General features: G+C 43.7%; 1 protein-coding gene across 2 annotated transcripts; it reads right to left on the bottom strand.

Annotated features, from left to right (window-relative positions):
- Positions 1 to 2,785: 2,785 nt before the first annotated feature.
- LOC119285531 (YTH domain-containing protein ECT4-like) lies at positions 2,786 to 9,147 on the bottom strand. Of its 2 annotated transcripts, XM_037564822.1 has the most exons (9): positions 8,892 to 9,147; positions 7,952 to 8,019; positions 7,194 to 7,282; positions 6,561 to 6,708; positions 6,394 to 6,467; positions 5,812 to 6,291; positions 4,413 to 4,769; positions 4,123 to 4,335; positions 2,786 to 4,043 (listed from the first exon to the last, which is right to left on the bottom strand). In XM_037564822.1, the coding sequence occupies exons 3-9, from the start codon at positions 7,194 to 7,196 to the stop codon at positions 3,171 to 3,173; spliced, it is 2,148 nt and encodes a 715-aa protein (XP_037420719.1). In that variant the 5' UTR covers positions 7,197 to 7,282; positions 7,952 to 8,019; positions 8,892 to 9,147; the 3' UTR covers positions 2,786 to 3,170. The 2 variants fall into 2 exon arrangements, with proteins under 2 accessions (XP_037420719.1, XP_037420718.1); XM_037564821.1 differs by lacking the exon at positions 7,952 to 8,019.
- Between the last annotated feature and the right edge of the window lie 9,959 nt (positions 9,148 to 19,106).

Genomic DNA, 19,106 nt, shown 5'->3' with positions numbered 1-19,106 from the left:
GGATTGGGATCCATGCTCCCGCTCTGAGGTTGTGTCGTCTCTGTCCTTAGTTCAGGGCTCCTCTTACCGTATCATGTGGACTTGTGCGGCTGCAATGTTGTGGGACCTTTGGCGTATTCGTAACAAGTTTACTATTCAGGTTGTTTTCCCCTCCCACCCCGCTGACGTAATCTACAAATGCATCATTTTCTTGCAGCAGTGGGCGCCGTTGGGAAGACCTCAGGACAGTGATCTCCATCGCCATGCTCTTGACCGCCTCTGCATCGTCTACTCGGCGTCTCGAGCTGCGTCGTCTGCCAGCGCTGCTTCTAGGGTTGTGTAGCCCCTTTTGTATGTGTTTCCCCCGAGCCTACGCGCTCTTATGTTGGCTGGATATGCCATGTATCGCACTTTGTTTCTCTAGGCCGGTCACTTTTGTGTTGTGTGTGGTCTCCCGGATGTTGTGGTACCCCTTATGTGCCCGCTGCCTCTGTTGTGGGCTTTATTAATTTAAAGCCGTACGCCTCTAGCGTCTTCATTCTAAAAAAAGTGTCAACGGAGACTTTCTGGACACCCCGGGCGCATGGGGTGTTTTGAACCTCGTGTGCACAGGGTGCCATGAAACTCTCTGGACACCTCGTGCGCACGAGGTCTTTTGACCCCCGTGCGCACGGGGTGGGGTTTTAGTATCTGAGTACCCCATGCGCACGGGGCTGACTTAGCCCGTCCGCACAGGGTCCAACGGGTAGAAATGCCCACCCGGCCAAGAACACTATAAAAGCCCCCTTCTTCCACCCCAACCTCTAACCCTAGTGTCTTGTTGAGCTCCATCATTGCTACAATCCATTTTGCTCGATACTCTTAATCTCTCCACCCAAACTTGTTGAAACTTTGGGGATTGGGAGAACAAGACCCGATCTACACTTTGACCAAACCAAATTCGTGTTCTCCACAATATTTTTCCACCATTGACTTGTTACTCTTGGAGGTTGGAGCTTGGGCTCCTAGACGGTTAGAGGTTCCTCCGGAAGCTTCCTTGTGCTCCTGAGAAGTTTATAAAGGTGTGGTGGTCGCCTTCAAGACCAACCCCGAGTGATTCGAGGCTCATTCGTTGGGGATCACTCGAAAGAGAATACGGTGAGCCCTCTGTGGCGTTCCGTAAGTTTACGTTCCGGCACCGCTCTAAACGGAGAGTAGCTCTTCCCCAAGGAAGAGTGAGCTTCGGGTAAAATCCGCGTCATCGTCTCACTTGTGGTTAATCCTTTTCCGCATTTTATCTTGCTTTGTATGCTTGTGGGTTTGCTAATTAGATTGTTGCCTAGCATATTTAGCTTTAAGCTTGCTTGTCATATAGGTTGTGTTCACCTAGTTGCATATCTAGTAAACCCTATTTATCCCCTTAACCTTAAAATTGACAAGTAAGATTAAAAAAAAGTCTCCTATCCCCCTCCCCCTCTTGTCGACCGTATTGATCCTTCTTAGAGAGTATTAACCATCTTTTTTGTTGCTTTTTTGCTAAAATGCTTTGAAAAATAATGAAATTAATGTGCTTTTGACTTGCATAATATACCTAATAACGTTCAGGACTTATTATTGTGTGGCTTAAAAGCTTTAATAAAAATAATAGAAATATGTCAGTTGGCAGTTACTGGCATGTCTGCAATCTTTTGGACAATTTGGAAACTGATAAATGTTGTTATATTTGGCAACAACTAGGTTACTGATCCTTGTGCTCCTGTCAACCTGGTGTTAAGTTGCTTCATGATGGGCTTATTTTGCTTACGGATCTAGAGAAACAAGATGTCATAAGGTGGGGTGTAAAAAAGGTTTGAGATGATTGCTGGTGAAAAGTCTTGAGGGCTACCCTTGGATGGAGGTCTTCGCTTGGATGACAGTGTCTCTCCTTCCTTAGGCGGAGCTAAAACGGATTTTCAAAACATGGGGCAACGGAGCACTTTATTTTGAACTGCTTCAAAAAGATGTTTAAAAGATTTGAAAAAAAATTACATGAACACGCATGCACGTGGTCTAAGTACCTGTGAAATTTCGTTCAATAATACGTTGTATTACGTGCTGCACAAAAAAGACAAAATATCTGCCTAAAAGCACCCAAAAAACAAGCCCCTAATTTTCATGTAGTTGTCTTTTTTGTATCTTTTACATGCAAGCATGAAATTTTGGCCCGATATACTGCAACTCTATACGTTCATGCACACAAAAATAAAATAAAAATGAATCGTAAAAATGTGGTTTTTTTAACTTGAAAATAAAGTGCTCCGTTGCATCCGTGCTCAGAAGTCAGTTTTCGAGGCGGAGCTCCCTTTTTACTTCACCAAGCAGTTGTTGTGTGGATCATTCATACCCTTCTACGGTCGTCCTGCTAGTGCGTGACTTTTGCAAGACTTATCAGTAGCTGGTTAAAAACATACTAGTGAATTGTGTCTTGATGTTCATAAATATCGACCTGGAGATCCGGTTTGTGGCTTCCCAGGACGATGATGCTCTGAAAACCTCTTAAGTTTATTTTTTTGGAAAACCTTTAAGTTTATCTAGGTTATCTGCATTATATGCTGATATAGCCTTCCTGTGGTTGGGATGGCCCGTTAGGGATAGCCTGACTGTGTTCATTCTGATCATGCATCGTCGGTTTATGTTTTTCCTTGTAGCTGGTAGCCTGTTAGGAAGACATTGTGGTTTCTTTAATGAAAATCAGAGAGGGAGCTCTCTTTATCACAAAAAAAAAAACCCTAAAAGGTAATCTCAAAGGGGAGATGGCAAGCATGCACGATATAAAAAAACAAGCATATACTGTAAAAGAGAACACAGTTGCCGGCCATCAGCAGTCACCAACTGACAGTCCATATATTGGTACCATATAAAAACATGATTACATTTCACCTAATAATGCCAAATGCCTTCTCTGCTGATGAGGGCCAACACAACAACAAACAGAAACAATTTTCCCTCACCACAAATACCTCTATGAGACTATGACCACTTGTTGGAGATTATGAAACAAAAGAGGAGCTATACCCAAACCAAACCAACCATGATGTCAAGCTGTCAGTCGTCAAGCTGAAAAACCAACTGCAGTAGCCATAAGCAAAAGCAGCTAAACCCCACCAACACAAACAGAGATGTTAAACTAACATGTCACAACACCCAGAAAATGAAAATAAATTAGTTGCTCCTTAACTCAGTTTTGTTGAGATGCCCTGCTCAATATGTTCTGCTCCCTTCAGCTCAAGAGAACCATCACCTATAATCTCAGATGACGAACCCCCCGCCACATTTAGTTTGATGTGCACCGAGCCAACCTTAACAACACCAGTTGGAGCCTCGTTAACAATGCCTTTTGCTTGCCCATCCATATGGCCAGTTGATAAGCCTTCTGTTTTCTTGAGCAATGTAGCCTTGACATCCTTCGTTATCCCAGATGCACCGCCTTTCATGCGATCTGATGGGTCGTGACCACCAGACTCCTGAGAAAGACCTTTTCGTCCAGAACTATTGGGTTCAGTTGAGCTTATAACAGGTTGTGATTCACGGTCACTATAAACTTTTCCATTAGATTTTACCAGTTCGCTCAAGCCAGCATGTTCCCTTCCAGCATTTTCTGGTGACACAGAAACGGAACAGCCCTCATTCTGTTCATGATGAATATCATCTAAGCTATGCCGTTCTGTTTTTACATGTTCAGGTTGCTCAACAGGTGACACTGCATCCTTTTTCAGTACTTGTGTAACCACTCCATCTTTCGTTTGGCTTGTCTTGTCAGGTTGCTCACAAGCACCACTATCCTCTCCAGTTTTCCCTGGATGTGGATCTTTGCTGCTAATGCCTTCACCTACTTCAGAAGGTTCACCCTCCACAACAACACTCCTTTTAGCAACAAGTGCTGGAACATAAGTAAGTCCACCAAAACTTCTGCCCAAACTTCTGCGCTTCTGTTCTAGCATTGCTTTCTGCCTCCCTTCATAGAAAGGGAAGTCATCAAGAATCGATGTCGTCATTGGACTACTCTTAAATAGCTTTAGCATGTTTATTCCCGACTTATAAGGCATCTAAGGAGAAGAAATGAACGTCATCAGTACACAGTATATAATCTCTTGTGATCAATCCTGGCACTTCAACAAAAATTACCTCTTGTGTATCTCGGCTGTTGGTAACAGGCTTGTTCTCGTTGTTCTCTAATATGATGTGTCGAAAGGTGGAATTCGGCACATCCTTTACTAGATGCCACTTCAGTGGGAAGCTCCCAGACCACTTATCTTGCTGCCAGAAATCCATGTCTTTGTGAAAATCCACAGGGCCGACCATTTCAGCAACACCACAAAACTGCCCGCTTGTATTAACCTACAGAGAGTGTTGGTATGTCAAACCCATACATAAAGAAAAAACGGAAAAGAAAACAATAACACATCAAAACTCACCGAAAAGAACAGAAATATTGGACACTTCTGTTGACTCCCTTTTGCTTCTGAGTAGGCAGCATCCAGCCTTCTGTTGCCATTGGGTGTGCTGGACCACACATTATATTTGATACTCTTATGCACGTCATCCTCACTGTAAGATTTAATGACAAAAAACTTGGCATCTGGATGATCACAAGGGAAGTCGGCCTTATTATATTGGTCAGGATGTATCACAATGTTTTTCACTGCACTGCTTGACACTGCTTTGGATTGGGCACCTTCACCCACCATGGCAGCCACTGGCACAACTTCTGTCCTGTCTGTAATTTGTCCATTGTCCCCAGAGCTCCCCATACCTGAAGCAGCCTGAAAATTCTGGAGAAAAAAAAAACAGTCTTCATCAGATTTCCATCCTTGGTGACAGTTTTGGACGCATAATACTTTGTTTTAAGAGATATTTGGATTTTGGGCACATGATACTTTGAACAGTTAGCAATGGTTGATGATTGAAGCGAAATACACAGCAGTTGACAGCACAGTGAACTCTATGTAAGAATAGTATCATAAGACAGCAAATAATTTTCACATAAAAGGTAAATTTCTGAAAACTGCAATAACTCTTACTACTAACCTACACAAAATCATATTTTAAGAAACAATTTCAAAGAACCACACTTACTCCTGCAAACTGTTTAAGGAAACCACACTTCCATCAGTTTCCAGTAGACCTCACTAGTCACTACGTCGAGATACAACCCTTGCTAGCCCCATTTTGCTGGCATGGAGGCAGATGCCACAGAGGCCAGCACTAGTGCCTGGCCTCGCGAATACGCGACCAAGTGGCGGATCTTATATCATGTTACCAGCCAGCACTGCTTTGGCACTCTGCTGGCTACGTGGCATATAAGTCTACCCAGAAAAGCAGGGACAGCAATGGTTCTGTCTGTATAGTGGGCCCAACATGACAGGCCTATGGGAATAGATAAACATGGTTCTGGCTCCGTGGCATGTTTATTGCACCATTTTGCAAAGTAAGACTGGTCCTTCGAAAATGTTTCTTAAAATGTGGTTCTTTTGTAGTCTAGCAAGGGTTCATGCAGTTCTCGGAAATGCACTCTATTCACAAAGTAACTAAACGCAATAAAATATGATAGGGAATATATATTTTTTCCTTTCAGTAGTCAGTGCTGCAGTACTTAAAATTACATCCCAAGAGAACGGATTCCCATAAACAGGGCAATATGAACATTAACATATAGGAATGCAATTATTCTCAGCACCAACGCGCTCAAAGAAGCATGTATAAACTGTAGAAGATGAAAAACAGAAGTATGCAGAATTAAAAAATGCATATTTTCCTTTTGGGGGCATAAGGTGCAACTCTTCAACTGTAAATATTCAAGTTTGGTCACAATACCTTGTCAGTATCAACCAGAACTGTCAAATGTGAGGTTGAAGGCTTGTCATGCCTCGCCACATTAGCACCTGGCAGATCAGAAGGTTTATTCGTGCTTTGATTCTGGTAAGCATGATGGGAGGAACCAATAGCTGGACTTGCAGAAGAGACAGTCCGAGAAGCCATTGTATTTCCAGACATTTGATGTGTATCTTTTATGCTAGTATTAACAGGCCTACTAGCAACAGATGTGCCAGTACTGAATACAGGAGGCTCCAAAGAAACTGCTGAGCTCAAATCTGTGGTGGGCTGGAGATATACTGGGAAGTAACCAGATGGCGAGCCAGGAGGCTGATATGGATTAGTGAAATACTGTTGACTTCCTACAACTGAGCCATCAACTCCCATGAACATGCCAGGCATATAGGAAGTGTACTGATCTTGTGAAGAATAAGAAAATTCATAGCCAGGTGTGCAATACACATAAGGAAGATTGTCGTTCTACATAAACAGAAATAAATAGTCGTCAAGAAATATATACAATAATACTGTAGTATACAGTATTAATAACAATAACAACCAAAGTGTTACATATGCACTTACCGTCAGTTGGAGATATTGACCATCTACCCCCCAATAATTAGTGTTTTCACTCCATCCAACAGGTGGCTCAAATCCTATCCAAAGTAGAAAACAGAAAAGTTATGCATGATGACCACCAAAATAAATAAACATAAAAGGAGTTTAACAGGAACTAGAGGAACACATACCTGCATAGTAAGCATATCCGTTGGTAGCTGGATAAGAAAGACCCTGGTCATATATGTATTCCACCGGCAAATCGTTACCTGTGTTATACACAACTCTAGAAGGGAGAGACGAAGAACCCATGGCTGAATTTGTACCAAAGCCAGACATCTGAAACCACAGAAACACTGCCACTAAATAGGGGCTACCAATATTTCCAAATACTCGCAAGGCACGAGAATTTCAGCCAAAAGATAGTTCTGCCATGCAAACAACTTACAGATGATGCCTTCTTTATTGATAGAAAACACAAATATATTGTAAATGTATCTAACTTAAACTGGATGAAACACATCATTTGCAATCTTACTGCAGTTGGAGACAGCCCATACTCTAAAATCATTTCTGTGCTCCAAAACGCGTTCAAAATTAATACAGTTAGTTGTTTTAAATTGTCAAAGAGAACAAGACAGCTACACATGGCCATGACTGGTTAGTAAAGAGGTAGCACCATCCCCTCACACCTAGATCCAAATCCTAGCATTCACCCAGGTGCTACCTGCTCCTTAAGTAAAGATATGACTCATGGCCGAAATGATCAAGTGCAACATCACACATCAATTTGCTGGAAAATTTATGCCAAGGGATATGATTACCATGTATGTTTGTAATTCACACGTTTTCCCTTTCCGGATCAGAATCACCAAAGTTTAATTTCACAATATGATAAATGCCTCTGGCAACTCTGAAAAAAGGTAAATAACAGAGCAGTCTCAGTATTAACTACAAGAAAAACTAACTGAAAGTAAAGCTGCAGCAAAAAAAAGTTTCATGGTAAGAGAGGACATAGGTGTTTTATGTCAGTTCGACAGGTTAGCCAACTGATCTGAGGTAAAATTCAAGAACAATAAGGCTAGTTAGCAAAATAAATCCTAATGCCACCCCCCAAACACATGTAACATGGCAAATACTCCACGTTCTTGAATTGTGAGGTAGAGACATAAAGCAATCAAAACCAACAAGCAGTATCGATTCTTGCACAAGCTACTCTTTTAGCATCAAAGCACCAATAAAGACCTAAACCAACAATACAGTTTAAGCATAAGTTCCACACGGAGCCAACCACACAACTCCGCGACTTGCAAGCTAATCTTAGGAAACAATAGCAAAGAATTGGAGACAGATATTCCTAGAAAAGCAGCAACTTTCAGCATAACAGCTTCACAGCACTTACAGCCCGCATGACAATTTAAGCATAGGTTCTGAGTGGAACAAATCTGATACAATCAGGGCCAATATACTAACCATAGACCATTTTTTTCAGAAACAAAAAAGAGTGGTTCTAGCATCCATGTCAAAACGTCCATGCTCAAAGAAGCACCGAATATTGATCAACCATTTAATCACCACTTACATTTCCCTAATTAACAGCAAGCATGGGTTATCTTGCTTCAAGCAGCAGATTGCTTTTCGTGCAAATGACTGCAGAGCAAATCAGAAAACTTTAGCAAATATTGCAGCCAATGGTGCAGACTGCAGAGTGAAAACAGATGACTTTAAGCGCAACACGTCAATGCAAAACACCCTTAGTATTACCCGTGTAATCCAGCCAGTTGAGAAACCAAAAACAAAACAAGCACTTTTTACAAGAATTATGTGCAAACCTTCAAGTTTGATTACGTTGACATAACACAATTTGGTTTGAAGTTCAAAGCTCAAAGGGTGGTGTGATATACCACAGACTCCATCATTTGAGGAATGGAAGAAAAATATAATGTGCTGGGCCTGGTATGTTTTCAATATTAATTGTTGTCTGATCACATCCTTTTATTACCAAAATCAAGGAAAAATTCAGCAATCAGCATTAGCAGCCAAGTAGGCAATTCTAATATAAATGGTTTCTGCAACTTGGCACTATTTAGCACATCATATCCACCCAAAATCTAAGAAGATTCCACGTCTCCTCTATAGTATACAAAGCAGCAAGCAAATCGACAGTCAACCTGGGAATTCGATCAAGAATGCTTCTGGAGACAAGTTTTATGCATATAAGAGGCACTTGCAGGTACCTAAGAGGCAGCTCACAACAAGAAACACCAATTCTGTATCAATTACGAATTCATTCGCAAAAACAAACAAAAATTAGGAATTCCAGTGACATAACACCTAATTCAGGTTCGACGCACCAAAATTGGGAGATGCGAGCCGACAACCGCCATATCCACGCATATATACCAACCAAAAAACCCAGTACTCCACCGTATCCATACATGCAGTGCATTCGGATAATCCCCGAAGCGGGACGGCCTTCGCATAGCACTACGGCAACATACCGGCAGGGAAGAAAGGAATACCTAGAAAACCCAGAGGAAAAATGGCGGAGCCAATCAATCAAGCCGCGGCGAGCAGGCTCGAGGCGGCGACGACGGAGACTCCAAACATGGCGGGGCGGGGAGAGGCGAGGGACCCAGGCTCCCGCGCAGCGAACCTAGTAGACGGCTGGAGCAAGCATGGTGGCGCAGAGGTTGGGTAGGGGAGGGGAGGGGAGGAGAGGCGAGGTCCGCGAGGAAGAGGAAAAAGGTGAAGGGGGGAAAAGAAAGGAGAGCGAGCAAAATGTATTTTTCTGAGATGGTAACGAGATGAGGTGGCCGGCTTATGTTGTGACATGGCCAGATGGGTCCGCGTCGCGGTGCACGGGGATGCCGCGCTTTTTCTTCTCATCTATCTAGTTTGTGCGCTTCCTTTCTTGGTGGGAAAGAAAGAAGCAAAGGCCACTTTCAGTTCACAGGGCAGTTGTGATGTTTTACCAAGTCTATGCTTCTAAGAAAATCAAATCATTAACCCTAAAAATCTCAAAATAATCATTAGCCCTAAAAATGATGAAATCATTAACTTTTAGATTTTTAATATTTTGGTAGATGATAAGAGCTTGTGTGAAGCGCTGCATTAGTTTGTGTGGACTTCACTCGTGTTAAAACATTTTTATACAAAATTTGTGTAATCATTGCATGTAGAGTACCCCGGCTTTGATCGGACGGACGCGAAGCGTGTCCTCCCATTTTTCATTGACGATTAGGGCAAACTCCCCCCTTCATGCTTCATTAATGAGCCAGTGGATTCGCCTCCCTTATGTCTGCCGTTGCGGCGGTCGATCGCGAGGAGGAGATTTTTGGTTCTTTCGCTACGACTAGTACTTTAGATTACCTCCCCTCCCACCAACCACCTCCTTTCTCCCCCGCCGGCAACCACTCCAGCACCGGCGTCCACTCCCCCTTGACGATGATCACTCCGGTCGCCAGCGCCTACCCACTCACCGCAGCTGACCTCTATGGTCCCTGCGGTCATGGCGTTTGGCTCTACTAGCCCGGCGTTGGTGTTCACGAGGCCGCAGCCAGTGGTTTCGGGGCTGGGGCTGTCGGAGTTGCCTGGATCTGCTAGCTCCTCCGCGGGTGGGCGCGAGGCGTCCCCGGTCCGGCTGCTGGCCCAACAGCGCCATGGAGGAAGCCAGGTCCCTCGCGCAAGGTGCTATGTCGCAAGAGGAAGGCGCTTCAGAAATAGGCGGAAGTGGGCAGATCGCGGCCGTGCTCACTGTCGTCTCAGGAAAGGGGAGAGATTCCGTTGGACCTGTTCGGCCTCTGCTTCAGGTGCTTCCGGGAAGGGCATCACAAGGACGACTGCACGTTCAAGCCGATGTGCATTCGATGTGGTCTTGAGGGTCATATCTCCTCGGATTGCAAGCGGTCGCGAACCCCAAGGTCAGAGGAGGAGTCATACGTCCATTATGCATCATGTTTTTATGTTGATATTTATTACGTTACGGACTGTTATTTCATTTTATAATATAAATTTTATGCCTTTTCTCTTTTTTTGCAAGTTTCACATGAAGAGGGAGATTGCCGACAGCTGGAATTCTGGACCGGAAAGGGCTATATCGGAGTCACTTTTTCGGAGCAACTCCAAATGAGCTGAAAATTGACAGAGAATTATTTTGGAATATATCAAAATTATTGGCGAAAGAAATACTAGAGGGGGACCCACCAGGCAGCCACAAGCCTGGGGGCATGCCCTACCCCCTAGCCCCCCCAGCTTGTGGTGCCCCTGGCAGGCCTTCGGGGCCCATCTTCTCATATATGATGATATTTGACCTAGACAAATCTGAAGGAAGGTTTTGGGACGAAGCGCCGCCATCTCGAGGCGGAACCTGGGCAAGAGCAATTTTGCTCTCCAGCAGAGAGATTCCGCCGGGGAAACTTCCCTCCGGGAGGGGGAAATCGAAGCCATCGTCATCATCAACGATCCTCTCATCATGGGAGGACCAATCTTCATCAACATCTTCACCAGCACCATCTCATTTGAATCCTATTTCATTTCGTGTATTCAATCTTTGTCTCAAAACCTCAGATTCGTACGTGTGGGTTGCTGGTAGTGTTGATTACATCTCATAGTTGATGCTTGTTGGTTTATTTGGTGAAAGATCATATGTTCAAATCCTTGATGCTATTCAAAACCCCTCTAATCTTGAGCATTAGTATGATTTGTGAGTAGTTACGTTTGTTCTTGAGGACATGGGAGAAGTCTTGTCATAAGTAATTATGTGAATTTGGTATTCGTTCGATATTTTGATGATATGTATGTTGTTGCTTCCTTTAGTGGTGTCATGTGAACATCGACTACATGACACTTCACCAGCTTTCGGCCTAAGGGAAGGCATTGTGGAGTAGTTATTAGATGATGGTTTGCTAGAGTCACAGATGCTTAAACCCTAGTTTATGCACTATTTTGTAAGGGGCTGATTTGGATCCATATGTTTCATGCTATGGTTAGATTTATCTTAATTCTTCTTTCGTAATTGCGGATGCTTACGAGAGGGGGTAATCATAAGTGGGATGCTTGTTTAAGTAAGAACAACACCCAAGCACCGGTCCACCCACATATCAAACTATCAGAGTAACGAACGTGAATCAAATAAACATAATGAAAGTGACTAGATGAAATTCCCGTGCGTCCTCAAGAATGCTTTGCTTATTATAAGAGACCATTCATGCCTGTCCTTTGCTACAAAAAGGATTGGGCTACCTTGTTGTACCTTTTTTACCATTACTACTTGTTGCTCGTTACAAATTACCTTGCTATCAAACTATCTGTTACCAACAATTTCAATGCCTGCAGATAATAGCTTGCTGAAAACCGCTTGTCATTTCCTTCTGATCCTTATTGGGTTCGACACTCTTATTTATCGAAAGGACTACTATTGATCCCCTATACTTGTGGGTAATCAAGACTCTTTTCTGGTGTCGTTGCCAGGGAGTGAAATGCCTTTGGTGAGTGGGATTTGGTAAGGAAACAATTATATTATGTGCTGAAATTTAGTGTCACTTGTTACTATGGAAAACAATCCTTCGAGGGGTTTGTTCAGGGTATCTTCACCTTGACTGGAAGCACAAAGAGTTGCTCCTCAACCTACTGCACCTACTGAAAATATTTATTATGAGATTTCTTCGAGTATGATAGAGAAACTTCTAGCTAATCCTTATGAAGGAGATGGAACAATACATCCTGATATGCACCTATTCTATGTGGATGAAGTTTGTGGATTATTTAAGCTTGCAGGTCTACCCGGAGATGGCAGATCACGGCTGATGACCCACAAGTGTAGGGGATCTATCATACCTTTTCGATAAGTAAGAGTGTCGAACCCAACGAGGAGCAGAAGGAAATGATAAGCGGTTTTCAGCAAGGTATTCTCTGCAAGCACTGAAATTATCGGTAAAAATTAGTTATGTGATAAGGTAATTTGTAACAGGTAACGAGTAATGAAAGTAAATAAGGTGCAGCAAGATGGCCCAATCCTTTTTATAGCAAAGGACAAGCCTGGACAAATTCTTATATAAAGGAAAGCGCTCCCGAGGACACATGGGAATTATCATCAAGCTAGTTTTCATCACCTTCATATGATTCGCGTTCGATACTTTGATAATTTGATATGTGGGTGGACCGGTGCTTGGGTACTGTCCTTCCTTGGACAAGCATCCCACTTATGATTAACCCCTATTGCAAGCATCCGCAACTACAATATATGTATTAAGGTAAACCTAACCATAGCATGAAACATATGGATCCAAATCAGCCCCTTACGAAGCAACGCATAAACTAGGGTTTAAGCTTCTGTCACTCTAGCAACCCATCATCTACTTATTACTTCCCAATGCCTTCCTATAGGCCCAAACAATGGTGAAGTGTCATGTAGTCAATGTTCACATGACACCACTAGAGGAAAGACAACATACATCTCATCAAAATATCGAACGAATACCAAATTCACATGACTACTTATAGCAAGACTTCTCCCACGTCCTCAGGAACAAACATAACTACTCACAAATCATACTCATGTTCATAATCAGAGGGGTATTAATATGCATAATGGATCTGAACATATGATCTTCCACCAAGTAAACAAACTAGCATCAACTATAAGGAGTAATCAACACTACTAGCAACCCACATGTACCAATCTGAGGTTTTGGGACAAAGATTGGATACAAGAGATGAACTAGGGTTTGAGATGATATGGTGCTGGTGAAGATGTTGATGGAGATTGACCCCCTCCCGATGAGATTGTAAGTGCATCTAGTGCCACCCCTAGTTCGTTTTGGAGTATTACGACAAACTTGGTTGAGGGATAATGTGTTTGTGAGAATTGCAGTATAACACAGGTAGTAGTCCTCATTGATTCGGTTTACCTACCAGAGATGACCCTTAAAAATGTGTGAAGACATTGAAGACAATGGTGGTTTGTGAAGAGTTTCACATTGAAGACTATGACATGAGAAGACATCGTATGAAGACTATGGATTGCGAAGACAGTTGTTCCGTAGTTTCCTTTTCTTCTTTGTTGAGTCATAGGAACCACCGTACTGTTAAGTGGGGTCCAAGTGAACAAAGTCAGAGTGACTGAAGTGATGCTCAACCAAATCATATGTCTTCGAGCGAAGACAATGAAAGCGAATCTTATCCAAAGCTGGATAAGTCAGCTTTACTTGTAGCCAAGTCAAGCTGCCGCGTGTGTTTGAAATCTGACCGTTGGACACGTGTCAGTTCCTTAGTGACCCAGGGTCATTTCGGACAAATCAGGCCGGGTTGCCTCCTGGCTATAAATAGCTTACCCCCTACACCATAAATTGGTGGCTGCTCAGAGTTAGTGCACGGCTTTTGTCGTTTGAGAGCAACCCACCTCCAAAGCCTTTGAGAGAGAAATCCTTGCGAGGACAAAGCCCTAAACACCCAGAGCCAAAGAGTGTTAGGCATCACTGAAGTCTTTCTGTATGCGTGACCAGAAGACTTGTTACGCTTGAGGACTGTGAATCCTCCAGCCGATTAGGAGTCGTGTTCTGAGCATCCAAGAGTCATTGTGGATCATCAGTCTACCTTGAAGACTTACCAGAGTGATTGGGCGAGGACTGTGTGTCCTTAGCTCAAGGGGAATAAGGTGAAGATGCGGTCTTCTAAGTTGAATCTCAGCCTCCCTAACCAGACGTACAGTTATCACAACAACTGGAACTGGTCCAACAAATACCTGTCCTCACCAAGCAACTGGTTCTATCCTTACCTCTCTCTTTACTTACAATTTGTCTTCATGAAGTCATTGTCTGCTTGCATGATCTGATTGACTTCACTATGTGAAGACTGTGAAGGAAATATGCCCTAGAGGCAATAATAAAGTTATTATTTATTTCCTTATATCATGATAAATGTTTATTATTCATGCTAGAATTTTATTAACCAGAAACATGATACATGTGTGAATACATAGACAAACAGAGTGTCACTAGTATGCCTCTACTTGAACTAGCTCGTTGATCAAAGATGGTTATGTTTCCTAGCCATAGACAAAGAGTTGTCATTTGATTAACGGGATCACATCATTAGGAGAATGATGTGATTGACTTGACCCATTCTGTTAGCTTAGCACTTGATCGTTTAGTTTATTGATATTGCTTTCTTCATGACTTATACATGTTCCTATGACTATGAGATTATGCAACTCCCATTTACCGGAGGAACACTTTATGTGCGACCAAACGTCACAACATAACTGGGTGGTTATAAAGGTGCTCTACAGGTGTCTCCGAAGGTACTTGTTGGGTTGGTGTATTTCGAGATTAGGATTTGTCACTTCGATTGTCGGAGAGGTATCTCTGGGCCCACTCGGTAATACACATCACTTAAGCCTTGCAAGCATTGCAACTAATGAGTTATTTGCGGAATGATGTGTTACGGAACGAGTAAAGAGACTTGCCGATAACGAGATTGAACTAGGTATTGAGATACCGACGATCGAATCTCGGGCAAGTAACATACCGATGACAAAAGGAACAACGTATGTTGTTATGCGGTTTGACCGATAAAGATCTTCGTAGAATAAGTAGGAGCCAAATATGAGCATCCAGGTTCCTTTATTGGTTATTGACCGGAGACGTGTCTCAGTCATGTCTACATAGTTCTCAAACCCGTAGGGTGCGCACGCTTAAAGTTCGATGACTGTTATATTATGAGTTTATGGTTTTTGATGTACCGAAGGTAGTTCAGAGTCCCGGATGTGATCATGGACATGACGAGGAGTTTCGAAATGTTAGAGACGTAAAGATCGATATATTGGACGACTATATTTGAATACCAGAATGGTTCCGGGTGAGATCAGGATAATACTGGAGCACCGGGAGGTTATCGGAACCCCCCGGGAGGTATATGGGCTTTAGTGGAAAGGAGGGGAAAGGAGAAAGGGATGGGGCGCCCCCCAAGCCCAATCCGAATTGGGAGGGGGGCTGGCCCCCCTTTCCTTCCTGGGAAAACTTTGTTTTTGCCACTCTAGTTTTTGCCCACTTTGCTTATGCCACTCTAGAATTTGAGATCTCACTTTTTCCACTCTTAGCTTTTGATAATACATCACAAATGCCATTTAGTGGCAAAAACGATAATTTTTCATTTCACTTTTGCCACTCTTAGGTTCTGCAATGTATCACAATTGCCACTCTGAAATTTTTTCTTTTGCCACTGAATGGCAAAATTGATATGTTGTCAAAAGCTAAGAGTGGCAAAAGTGAAATGTTAAATTCTAGAGTGGCATAATGTAACGCCCTCGATGCGGCTATAGCTCCCACGCGTCGAGGCACGACTTAGAGACATAACCGCATTGAAAGCAATGTCGCAAGTTAGGCAATCATCACAACATCCCATGTAATATAGATAATAAAAGGGGAGATACATAGTTGGCTTACACTCGCCACGTCAATCAAAGTACATAAATAGCATTACAACATTCAAACACTCATGGCCCGACTACGGCGCCAAAATAAAAGATAACCCAACATGCGACACGGTCCCGATCACCCCAACTGGGCACCACTACTGATCATCAGGGAAAGACACGTAGTATCGTTGAGAGTCCTCGTCGAACTCCCACTTGAGCTCAAGCGCGCCATCTGGAGTGGAATCATCAGGCCCTGCATCTGGTTTGGAAGTAATCTGTGAGACACAGGGACTCAGCAACCTCGCACCCTCACGATCAAGACTATTTAAGCTTAATAGGTAAGGCAAGGAAAATATGTGGAGCTGCAGCAAGCGACTAGCATATATGGTGGCTAACCTATTCGCAAATGAGAGCGAGAAGAGGAGGCAAACCGCGAGCGAGTAACTAGAGGGCAAACCTGCAGCAAGCATTACCCCAACACCGTGTTCACTTTCCGGACTCCGCCGAGAAAAGACCATCACGGTAACTCACACTGTTGATTCATTTTAATTAAGTTAAGGTTCAAGTTATCTACAACCGGACATTAACAAATTCCCATCTGCCCATAACCGCGACCACGGCTTTCGAAAGTTCAAATCCCTGCAGGGGAGTCCCAACTTAGCCCATGACAAGATCTCACGGTCAACGAAGGAATAGACCTCCTCCCGAGACGTTCCGATCAGACTCGGTATCTCGGTTCTACAAGACACTTCGACAAGTTAAAACAAATCCAGCAACACCACCCAGATGTGCCGACAAATCCCGATAGGAGCTGCACATATCTCGTTCTCAGGGCACACCGGATGAGCAAGACGCCGGGTAGGCCAGCCCAGAGTTGCCCCTGGTAGCCCCGGACATCGCTCGGTTGGACCAACACTCAGAGGAGCACTGGCGCAGGGGGGCTAAAATAAGATAACCCTCGGGCTTCAGAAACCCAAGGGAAAAAGAGGCTAGGTGGCAAATGGTAAAACCAAGGTTGGGCATTGCTGGAAAAGCTTTAATCGAGGCGAACTATCAAGGGGTTCCCATTATAACCCAACCGCGTAAGGAACGCAAAAATCTGGGAACATAACACCGATATGACGAAAACTAGGGCGGCAAGAGTGGAACAAAACACTAGGCGAGAGGCCGAGCCTTCCATCCTTTACCAAGTATATAGATGCATTAAGATAACATGGTAATATAATGATATCCCAACAAGTAAATAATGTTCCAACAAGGAACGGTCTCCAATCTTCACCTGCAACTAGCAACGCTATAAGAGGGGCTGAGCAAAGCGGTAACATGGCCAATCAACGGTTTGCTAGGACATGGTGGGTTAGAGGTCTGACATGGCAATTTGGGAGGCATGAAAGCAAGTGGTAGGCATCGTAGCATAGGCATAGCAAAAGGGCGAGCATCTAGCAAAGCAAAGATAGTAGTGATTTCGAGGGTATGATCATCTTGCCTGCAAAGTTGTCAGAGTTGACTGGATCCTCGAAAGCAAACTCAACGGGCTCCTCGTTAGCGAACTCGTCTCCCGGCTCTACCCAAACAAGACAAACAAGCAACAAGGACACAATCAACCACGTGCAAAGCTCAAACAATATGATGCAAACATGGTATGCTAAACATGAACCTAGCCTCAACTTGGAAATCCAAGTGTGCCACTGGAAAGATGAGATGAAATCGCTTGAAAACGATATAAAGAACGCCGGAATCGGAGTTACGGTTTGGAAATGGCAAGCAATTCAAATATGACCACGTTCTGCGATTTACAGCAAGTAGCCATCTAAATGCAACAAGATGAACATGCTACAACACCCAAACATGACAACAAAATACATGGCAGGGATCCATTCATGATGTTTAACAAAAGTCTAGCACTGAGCTACGGCCAATTCATCCATTAACAGGTTCAAACAAGCATGGCAAAAATGCATTTGGGAAACAGATTTCAGACTTAGTGAAATTAACACTTGTCTGGAATTTCAGATCAGATAGCACTCTTTGGAGGATGAAAACAATATGATATAGGACCTTAACATGGCAAAGTAAAGCATGGCATGGAGCTACTCAAAGAGCTTAACAAAAGTCCCTTAGTGGCCTTGAGCCAAAAGGGATCAGAAAATACATTTGCAAGCATGTGAACATGGCAAAAACATAATCAGTTCTCAGACTTAGTGAAAACTGGAGCATGCTGAAACAGATATCAAGTAGGCATGTTTATGAGCTCGATGCACTCACTACAGAGCAAGTCATGACAACCTAAGCATGCACCCATCAAGAATACACAAAATACAAGCTAGACATGGCAAGAACAATAACATAGCATGCACGGATCAACTACAACATCCTCGGCAAAATTGCTAACAAGTAGACAATCTGCCCAGATTCACGAAATAGCAAACGTAGAGCTCGATTGACTCAAGCTAGGGTGCTCCATAATTGCAAAAAAAGACATGGATGGATAGAGCACCACAAGATTAACAAAACATCCTTACTGATCATCCTCAAAAGAGGCACGGATCACTAGGAAACAACATGAACATATGGCATATAGAGATGAACAGCTCAAGGACTTAGTGGAAATGCTAAGTCCCTAAAATCAGCATTAACGAATGCTCCACTTTGCAAGCTTGTGCTAGTCACCACACACATCACAAAAATACATGGGTTGCACCTCTGGATAGATGGAAAAACATATAACAAAACTCATGAAGAGCTCAGGGGCATATCATGCACACAATAATCATGGCAAAAATGACAAATATCTAAATGGAGCAGCAAATCTGACAATTAACTCAAATAGCATACTTCTAACAGCATTTCGGGCATCAAGATGAACTCAAATGAAAATGATGCAATGAGATGAAATGATGTACTCTCTAATACGAACATTTTGATATGCTACACGCCCAAAACAGAGTTACGGATGCAAAGTTATTGCACGATGAACATGGGCATATGGATCTGAGAACTTGAGGACTTAGAAGAAAATCACCACCCGCGGATCTAGGGTTCCTCGCGGGCACGCAACCCGAGGTAATTCCGGCGAGGTCGCCGCGGCTCCGGCGAGCCCGATGGAGTGGCGGGGAGGCAGGAGAGAGTAGATCCGGCCTCCTCCGGCCGGTCCGACAGCGAGGAGGAGTCCGACCACCGCGGGGTGGCGAGGAGGCGCGAGGGCGGGTCCGGCGACGAGCTTCCGCCGGCGGACGGAGAGCGGGGCGGCGGCCGACGACCTGGGCGGTGGGGAACGGTGACCGGACGCGAGGAGGGCGAACGGCTCCCGGGCGGTAGG

Source organism: Triticum dicoccoides, chromosome 4A, assembly GCF_002162155.2.
Source record: "Triticum dicoccoides isolate Atlit2015 ecotype Zavitan chromosome 4A, WEW_v2.0, whole genome shotgun sequence".
Taxonomy (NCBI): Eukaryota; Viridiplantae; Streptophyta; class Magnoliopsida; order Poales; family Poaceae; genus Triticum; species Triticum dicoccoides.
Note: the sequence above shows the minus strand (reverse complement) of the source record. Positions and strands in the feature narration are given on the sequence as shown.

What these genes read in the sequence shown, in the direction of transcription:
- LOC119285531 (XM_037564822.1), bottom strand. An exon ending in CGGATATGCTTACTATGCAG is followed by an intron (nt 6,468 to 6,560) that starts GTATGTGTTCCT and finishes TACTTTGGATAG; the next exon opens with GATTTGAGCCACCTGTTGGA. An exon ending in GTCAATATCTCCAACTGACG is followed by an intron (nt 6,292 to 6,393) that starts GTAAGTGCATAT and finishes CTGTTTATGTAG; the next exon opens with AACGACAATCTTCCTTATGT.